Here is a 10,040-nt window from a genome sequence, read left to right on the forward strand (position 1 = left end):
GACAAAACCTCCACCACCTACTACTGGGGAGAGGAGAACCTATTCAGTAAATGGTGCTGGGAAAACTGGCTGACCACATGCAGAAGATTGAAACAGGACCCCTATCTATTCCCATGCACAAAGGTTAATTCCAAATGGATCAGAGACCTAAAAGTAAAACCTCAAACCATAAGAACCTTAGAAAATGAAGTAAATACCCTCATGGAAATCGGAACTGGCATCCAATTCCTGAACAAAACCCAAAACCCACAGCTCATAAGAGAGAAAATAGACAAGTGCGACCTTATTAAACTGACAAGCTTCTGCAAAGCCAAAGAAACCATCAAGAGAGCAGGGAGACAGCCTACAGACTGGGAAAAAGTATTTGCCAACACCAGGTCCGACAAAGGCTTAACATCCTGGATCTACAAGGAACTCAAACATACTGAAAAGAAAAAAACAAACAACCCCATTATAAAATGGGCAAAAGATATGAACACACACTTCACAAAGGAAGACATCCGAGCAGCCAACAAACACATGAAGAAATGTTCAACCTCACAAATCATCAGGGAGATGCAAATCAAAACCACACTGAGATACCACCTAACCCCAGTCAGAATGGCAATTATCAACAAGTCAAAAAATAACAGCTGCTGGAGAGGGTGAGTTGAAAAGGGAACACTTCTCCACTGTTGGTGGGAGTGTAAACTAGTGCAACCTCTGTGGAAAGCAGTGTGGCATTTCCTAAAAGCTCTAAATACCAACCTCCCATATGACCCCGCAATCCCCCTACTGGGAATATATCCTGAAGAATACAAATCACTCTATAAAAAAGATACCTGCACACACATGTTTATCGCAGCGTTGTTCACAATAGCAAGAACCTGGAAACAGCCATGCTGCCCGTCAAAAGAGGACTGGATTAAAAAAATGTGGTACATATACATGATGGAATACTACGCAGCCATAAAAAAGAACAAAATCATGAATTTCGCAGCAACCTGGATGGAACTAGAGTCTGTAATACTGAGTGACCTCTCACAGAAACAAAGATCTGAGTATCACATGTTCTCACTCATATATTGGACCTTAAACATCCAATGCAATACTATACGAAAAATGACTGACCGTACTGGGGAAACTATGGTGGGGGGGAGGGAGATGGGATTTACAGTAGCAAATATCTTGTCTGGGAACGGGGAAACACCCCATATCAACAGGGTGCCTGAATGAAATGCAATTGTATACCTAACCCTTAACTGTACCCCACAACTTCATAATAAAAAAAAAAATCTTGAGCATGTATAAAATTATAGTATAAATAAAATCTAAAATAATGAACACCTTTCTACCCATCACCTATATTAAACCATTATTAGCATCTTGCCATATTTGCTTAATTGTTTTTTTCTGAATTATTTTAAAGACATGACGTTTCATCTCTAAATACTTCAGTGTGTATCTCTTAAAAAACATTATAAGGATATTTTCCTGTATAACCGCAATATTATTATTGTCACATCTAACAAAATTAGCAATAATTCCCTAATTATCCTAAGAATGTACTTTACATCTACTTTTTCCAAACCAAGAACTATATACTGCATTTGATTAAGCCTCCTTAATCTCTTGTAATGTAGAACAGCTCTTACCCACCTTTATTTTCCCCTATGACCACTGACTTATTGAAGAGACCAAGACAGTTGTCCTGTAGAAATCCTACACTCTAGATCTGTCTATTTATTTCCTCATGGTGTTAAGTTCTTCCTCTGTCTCCTGTTAAAGACTTGTTAGATTAAGATTAAATATTTTTACAAGAATATTATTTCATATAATGCTATGCACTTATTATTGCACATGATTCTGAGTGTTTCTCTGTTAGTGATGCTGAGGGTGATCATTGCGTTCAGGTGGTGACAGCCAGATATTTCCATTGAGAAGTAAGAGTTGCCAGCAATCCCTTGCCCTCAGCAAATCCCTGGGATGATACTTCGACATCATGTGACTATCCAGATCTCTTCCAGTTTTTCACATAATGGTTTATCCCTGTTAATAATCCTTGCCTGATGATTTTGTTAGCAGACACAAAATTGTGATTTTTCTAATTATATCTTGCTTTTTCCATTTAAGTTGACATTTTTCTTTAAAAAAAAAAATTCTAGTTGATTTCATCAACTGGAGCTATTTGGTTACCCTGAAATGATTTCTACTGGAAAAGTAGAATAAATAATATGTTTGCTTTTTAAATTTCTCCCAAGTATTACATTTATTCTTAGATTCTTAGTAAGAGATCAAAAGAGCCCCAGTAAAAAGTAAAATCATTAGGTAATCTGGAAATGTGTATGTGAGTGAGCAAGATAAACTGGTGGTTAATTTTAGGAAACCCAGAGGGACAGCACATGCTTTCTTGTGACAGATGACCATAAGTGAGCAAACAATTCTCTTGAGGTTGTTAACTACAGTGTTTTCTCTCTCCAAGAGCAACAGTTCACTGAACTGCAGTTCACGCAAAGATTAGTCAGTTATTTTGATACTAAATATTTTATTAAGGGCAAGAGTACATTATCTTAATGAATGTGTTATCTGAAAGAAGTTTCTGGAAAATTTTTTTAGAAGTTTTTTTTTAGAGGGGAGGCCAGCAATTTTTCATAGCGTGACTTTCAATTTCTTGTTTTTTCAGGTAACTGTGTAGTGCCCTTGATATTGATAAACTGATAATTCCTGAATATGGATTAGCTAACTTGGTGTGTCTGCCAGTACAATTTTCCAGATCTGAATACACAGGCTTCATGGCATGGCCAACGACCTCTGTAGGGAGACAAAGTCCAGGTTTTGTGGTTATCCTCCTTTTTTCCAGTTAGATTCTTTTGGAAAATGCTTCTTAGATTTTCAGTTATTTTCTTGCACTTTCAGCTTTGGAACTGCTGCTAAATAACTAGGCAGTTTTGGGCACTTTAAGCAGTCAACATTTTTCCTGCTGAGCAGCAGCCTTTAAACCCTAAAGTGCTTTTTTAGTTTTGTTTATTGATGACTAAAGTTTACTAAAATCTAAAATGCAGATGTCTGTCACATAAGGGCAGTGGTTTTTCTAACGGACTGACTGCTGTTATTTCTTAACCACCCAAATCACACTGTGTCATTGTAATAATTGTAGTACTAGAAAAAGATATAATTGCCAGAATACGAGGGTCTCTGGTTGGTTTTGGAAAGCCTTTGCTCATAAAGTTCAGTCACTATTTAGAAACATTAAAATAGTTTTTAAAAGTTGATACTTTGCTTCCATTTATGCGGATTGTATAACTATATTACAGCATAGTTAGTGTTGCATTTCCTTGCAGCTTATTTGGAAAATGTATCAATGATCCTATCTAGCATAATTACTTTTTAGGAGATTTATTTTCTTATCTTTTTATTGTGATTATAGTTTATGTAAGAAACTTTTAAAAATTAGAAAATTTGTATGAAGTTCTTATGTTTCCATGCATTCTTCCTTGCTACAAATGCTGAAAAGTAATGTTCATTTATTTACTTTTGGGTTAAGTATGTGATCTTCAATCCCAAAGCTAATGGATGAAGTGGCCACACTGTGATCTTTGATAATGTACATGTCAGTAGGCAGCATAACTGAAAATAGCAAAAATTATAACTTCTTTAAATCTAAAAGTTAAAAAGCAATTTATTTCTGTCCAGGACACTCTACCTCCATAAACATGTATTAGCTTTTTCCTTTCATGAAAGTATTTTTAAGTGTTATTTTGTTTCTAAATCATTATTTTCAGTCATACCACTATTAATATTCCTTTAAAGGCTGTATTTTTTGTTGTGTTTGTTTGTTTGTTTTTGAGTTGGAGTCTCACTGTCACCCAGACTGGAGTGCAGTGGCCGCTCCCGACCACCGCAGCCTTGACCTGCTGGGCTCTGGCGACCCTTCCGCCTCAGCCTTCCAAGTAGCCGGAATTACAGGTGCGTGCTACCACGCCTGGCTAATTTTTTTGGTTTATCGTAGAGATGAGGTCTCGCCAAGTGCCCAGGCAGGTCTCGAACCCGCGGGCTCAGGCAATCCACTCACCTCAGCCTCCCAAAAACGCGGGATTACAGATTGAGCCACCAAGCCCGGCTTGTTTGTTTTTAATGGCTCATTAAAGACTTCAGGGTTTCAGGTAGTCATCCAGATGCTTTTAGTTGGATCCAGTTGTGCTTTGCTGTTTGAAGAAAGACAAAGACTTTAGAAACCTTGGCTCCTTTTAAGTTTTATTTTTGTTTTTGTTTTGTTTTTGAGTCAAGATCTCACTCTGATGCCCAGGCTGGAGGGCAGCACAGTCACAGCTCATTGCAGCCTCAACCAGTTGGGCTCAAGCAATCCTCCCACCCTCAGCTTCCCAAGTAGCTGGAGCTACAGGAACGTGCTACCACACCTGACTTTTTTGTTTGTTTGTTTCCCTAGAGATGAGATTTCGCTAAGTTGCCCAGTCTGATCTCGAACTCCTGGGCTCAAGTAACCCGCCCACCTCAGCCTTCCAAAGTGCTGAAATTACAGGTGTTAGCCACCACACCCAACCTCCTTTTACACTTTTGTCACGACAGAAGTAAGGGAAGTCTTGGGGAGCTCCTTATTCTCTGAAGTCAACCAAAGGCTTTTATAAATTGATTCTCAATAAGTAGGTGCTTGTTTTCTTGTGATTGTTCTTTCCCTTCTCCTGATACGCTAGGCTTACTAAAAGGTAGCATATAACATAATAGAAACTTTATTTAAGACTGGTATAGGCTGGGCTTGGTGGCTCAGCCTGTAATCTCAGCACTTTGGGGGGCCTAGGCTAGTGGATTGCCTGAGCCTGCAGGTTCAAGACCAGCCCGGGCAACTTGGTGAGACCTCATCTCTACAATAAATATTTAAAAAATTAACTGGGTGTGGTAGTGTGAGCCTGTAGTTCCAGCTATTTGGAAGGTTGAGGCAGGATTGACAGCGCCCAGCAGGTCAATGCTGGAGTGGCCGTGAGCATACCACTGCACTCCAGCCTGGGTGACGGAGTGAGACTCCAACTCAAAAAAAAGACTGATATAGTTTTATTTCTGGCACTTTAAAGAACTAATTGTTTTAGAATGTCTTAAAATAATTTATCTTTTCTGAAATTTCTTAATTTTTATAGTACTTTCTTATTACTTGGCAAATAAATTACGTTTTTCACAGAACTCTGTATTAAACATTGTTGCATGTATATTACACATTGTAATACTCTTTTTGCATTGTCTCTTCAAAGGTTTTCTTATTGTCCACCTGGTATATGCTTCTGGAATAATATTCATCATGGTTTTGGATGACCTTCCAAACTTAGAAGACATCTATACTTCCTTGTGTTCATCAACAGTGGATGACTCAGAAATGGAATTTGACTCTGGACTAGAAGATGATGACACAAAAAACAATAGTATCTTGGGGGAGTCCACAATTTTTATAGCCTTCAAAGGAAATATAGATGATATAGACTTCAAATGGAAATTGGATGCAATATTGAAAAATGTGCCCAATTTGTTACATATAGGTAATTTGCTTTATTTTTTTCTTGTTACTTTTTGTGAAATGTTTGCCCTTCATTGGTTATCATGAATTTTATGAAATAAGAATTTGCTAAAAGGCTAATTCGTCAAAAGGCTAATTCGTAAGTACAAAGGTGGAATTTTAGGATTTTTTAAAAAATAGAAATACTTGTGTTTCTTTTAAGTATGTAGAGGAACTGAACATAATAAAGTGTTACTTAACACTGAAGTTCTTTGCCAGGCATGGTGGGTCATGCCTGTAATCCCAGCATTCAGGAAGGCTGGAGCAGGAGGATCGCTTGAGCCTAGGAGTTAGAGATCAACCTGGGCAACATAAAGAGACATCATCTATCAAAAAAAAAGAAAAGAAAGCCCCAAAGCATGGAATTTCTTAAATAATCTGCATTAGTGGATAGAAGTAGTTCTCAAGAACCAAAGTTTATTTGTTGTCTTTAACTCTCTGGTATTCAGTTTCCTTACTTTTGCATTGACAAGGTTAAACTGGATCTTTATGACCCTTTAAAGCTGAGTAAACTCTATCATTCCATGGGTCTGCTTATAATGTGTTTTAAATTTATTCCCTTAGATTCTGTATCAGAGGTCACTAACTGACACCTTGCTGGATTCAGCCTGCAAGATTCTTTATAGTTATGGGCTATTTATCATACATAGTATTGAGAATTTTTTGTGTTAGAGTTGCACTTATCACCATTATTGTAACCATAATAATAGTTATATGATTATTATAAAGGCCTAGCTGTGCCTGAATTTGTTCATTATTCTTCAATAATTACTCACTTTTTTGTTTATATATTGCTAAATCAGTTTATTCGTAGCTACGTGTTATTTGGGCCACTCTAGTGTTTGGGTATTTTTTTGTCTTTTAATATTTAAGTTTTACTGCTAGTGCTTTAAATTGGTCATTTTACATTAAAATTCAGATTTTTGGATTTGTCTTTAAAAATGAGAAGCTGTGATAACACTGAGTTCTTCTTTTTCCCAAATGATCTTAAGTAAAGTAGCGACTGCTGCTAAGGAGAGCCCCGCCCCACCACAGTTCCTGTCTGACCTCTTCACACATTGAGATTACTTGTCTGGGTCTTTTGGGCGGTTGTTTTTGGATTTTGTTTTAGATATTCTTCAGCTTTTCTCACTAGCATAATTATCTAATCCCTTCAGACTCAGCAAAAAGTCTAGATTTTATCACAAATCCTAATTCGATCAGGATAAGTGCTGATTAGCTTTTCTTTAGGTTTTGGAGGTTTTTGTCTTTGAGTTTTGATGTCTGGAGGGAAGCTGTTGTTTTTTTAAGGTCCTTTATACTGTGTTGTACAAGATTCTTTATAGTTATGGGCTATTTATCATACATAGTATTGAGAATTTTTCGTGTTAGAGTTACACTTATCACCATTATTGTAACCATAATAATAGTTATATGATTATTATAAAGGCCTAGCTGTGCCTGAAATTGTTCATTATTCTTCAATAATTACTCACTTTTTTGTTTATATATTGCTAAATCAGTTTATTCGTAGCTTTGAAATAAATTGCCAAATCTAGATTTATAGTGCTATCAGATTATATTCTTAGTTAAAAAAATATGTTAAGTCAGATCTTCTCAAATATGATGGAAGTTAAAAAGGCTTTTGAGTCTGGCACAGTGACTCAAGCCCATAATCCCAGCACTTTGGGAGACTGAGGTGAGAGAATTGCCTGAGCTCAGCGATTCAAGACCAGCCTGGACAACTGGGCGAGACCTCATCTCTGCAATAAATGAAAAAATTAGCCGGGCATGTTGGTGCATGCTTTGTAGTTCCAGCTACTTGGAAAGCTGAGGCAGAAGGATCACTTGAGTCCAGCAGTTCGAGGCTGTGGTGCACTCTGGGCTGAGCGACAGAATGAGACTCCAACTAAAAAAAAAAAAAGTGAGCTCCATGTCTAGATAAGTTAACATTTAATGTATCATGGCTTAAGAGCTGGAGGGGGCTTGAGGCAACATGTAGGCACTCTCCTCTACCCATAGTTCTTTCTCATTTTGATAAATATTTCTCATTTTGAAAAAAGATATTCCTGTATAACCACTTTCTTAATATTGGAATTTATAATTGAATAAAGGTTATGAAAGTTTTAGCTTAGCTGAGTTCATAACAAAAGGGAAAATTATTTTGTTTGGGGTTGTTGAATAACTTTTTTATCAGCTAACTGGGCCTGGGATTTGCTTTCCAACCTATAAATATAATTGCAAACAACATTACCTTCTCAATTACTTAACTTTTTTTTTTTATTTGGAGTCTCACTCTGTCGTCCGGGCTGGAGTGCAGTGGCACCCTCACGGCAACCGAAGCCTCAACCTGCTGGGTTCAGGTGATCCTTCTGCCTTAGCCTTCCAAATAGCTGCAACTACAGGCATGCACTACTACGCCCGGCTTGGTTTTTGATTTATTTTAGCGACGAGGTCTCACCAAGTTGCCCAGGCTGGTTTCAAACCCCTGAACTCAGGCATTCTTCTCGCCTCAGCCTCCCAAAGTACTAGAATTACAGGCTTGAGCCACCGCACCCAGCAATTACTTAACTTTCTAAAATAAAATTGTTGCCGGACTCGGTGGCTCAGCCTGTAATCCCACGCCTTGGGAGGCTGAGGTGAGTGGATTGCCTTAGCCCGTGGGTTCAAGACCCGCTTGGGCAACTTGGCAAGACCTCATCTTTACAATAAATCAAAAAAAACTAGCCGGGCATGGTAGCGCGGGCCTGTAGTTCCAGCTACTCGGAAGGCTGAGGCGGAAGGATCGCCGGAGCCCAGCAGGTCGAGGCTGCCGTGGCTGGGAGTGGCCACTGCAGTCCAGTCTGGGTGACAGAGTGAGACTGTAACTCAAAAAAAAAAAAAAAGGCCAGGCTCGGTGGCTCAGCCTGTAATCCCGCACCTTTGGGAGGCTGAGGTGAGTGGATTGCCTGATCCCACGGGTTCGAGACCTTCCTGGGCAGCGAGACCTCATCTCTATAATAAATCAAAAAATCAGCCGGGCGTGGTAGCGCATGCCTGTAATTCCAGCTACCTGGAAGGCTGAGGTGGAAGGATCGCTGGAGCCCAGCAGGTCGAGGCTGCGGTGGCCAGGAGCGGCCACTGCACTCCAGTCTGGGCGACAGAGTGAGACTCCAACTCAAAAAAATAAAATAAAATAAATAATAAATTTTTAAAAATTGTTTTATTGTGGTAAAATGCACATAACATAAAATGTAGCATTCTAACCATTTTTCCTTGTACAGTTCAATGGTAGCCATCATAATGGTTGTGAGGTTTATGTTTCTCTAATGATTAGTGATTTTGAACATCTTTTCTTTTTTATTTTGAGTCAGAGTCTCACTCCATCGCCCAGGCTGGAGTGCAGTGGCACACTCACAGCCACCACAGCCTCGACCTACTGGGCTCAGGTGATCCTTCCACCTCAGCCTTCCAAGTAGCTGGAACCACAGGCATGTGCCACCACGTCCGGCTACTTTTTTGATTTATTGTAGAAGCAAGGTCTTGCCATGTTGCTCAAGCTGGTCTCGAACCCCTGAACTCGGGCAGTCCTCTGGTTTATGCCTCCCAAAGTGCTGGGATTACAGTCTTGAGCTACCGCAACCAGCTGTCTTTTTTTTTTTTTTAATTTTAAAGATGTGGGTTACGACTCAGGGTAGATATACAGATGTTCATTATACAGATACCCTTGTTGATGAGGAGTGTCTTCCCCTGCCCCGCAGTTTCCCACTACTACCAATCCCTTTTTTTTTTTTTTTTTTTTCTGAGTTGGAGTCTCACTCTGTTGCCCAAACTGGAGTGCAGTGGCCGCTCCCGGCCACTGCAGCCTCAACCTGCTGGGCTCCGGAAATCCTTCCGCCTCAACCTTCCAAGTAGCCGGAATTACAGGCATACCCTACCATGCCCAGCTGATTTTTTGATTTATTGTAAAAATGAGGTCTCGCTGCCCAGGCGGGTCTTGAACCCGCGGGCTCAGGCAATCCACTCACCTCAGCCTCCCAAAGGCGCGGGATTACAGGCTGAGCCACCAAGCCCAGCTCACAACTGTCTTTTTAAAGTAAAGACAGAAACTAAAAATTCCCCTTGGATGTATTAAATGAAATATTAAAATTAAACACAAGGCACCAAAAGATAATAAAAGAGCCCTTTCCTTCAAGGAACATAACAATATATAATTGGGGATTAGACAGTCTATGTAAGCATAACAAAACAGAATAAAATAAATGCCATTTAAAAAGGTACAAAATGCTATAGAAGAAAAAAGGTCAAATTCGTGCCAGTAAGAATACGAAAGGCTTTGTGACAAAGGTGTCATCTTTAGATGGACTTTGAAGGAAAGGATGTTAGGATTTTAACAGATAAGGCTAGAAGAATAAGAAGGAATCTGAAGTCAAGGATAAGCAGAAGCACTGACATCATCCATACTACCCAGCACAATACTGGATATATTATGGCAATTTAATAAACAACTGATTAGATTAAGCAGATTAATATACACGCCTGG

The 10,040-nt window shown here is 39.1% G+C and overlaps 1 protein-coding gene across 1 annotated transcript in view; it reads left to right on the forward strand.

Moving 5' to 3' along the window:
- NCOA6 (nuclear receptor coactivator 6) overlaps nt 1–10,040 on the forward strand; it is a 63,221-nt gene that overhangs the window by 17,297 nt on the left and 35,884 nt on the right. The window contains exons 3-4 of the mRNA XM_021718679.1: nt 1,921–1,922; nt 5,241–5,522. Coding sequence (XP_021574354.1) covers nt 5,288–5,522 — 235 coding nt within the window. The 5' untranslated portion in view covers nt 1,921–1,922; nt 5,241–5,287. The remainder of the gene's footprint in view (nt 1–1,920; nt 1,923–5,240; nt 5,523–10,040) is intronic.

Source organism: Carlito syrichta, unplaced genomic scaffold, assembly GCF_000164805.1.
Source record: "Carlito syrichta isolate Samal-C Ts95f unplaced genomic scaffold, Tarsius_syrichta-2.0.1 Scaffold313246, whole genome shotgun sequence".
In the NCBI taxonomy this organism is placed as follows: Eukaryota; Metazoa; Chordata; class Mammalia; order Primates; family Tarsiidae; genus Carlito; species Carlito syrichta.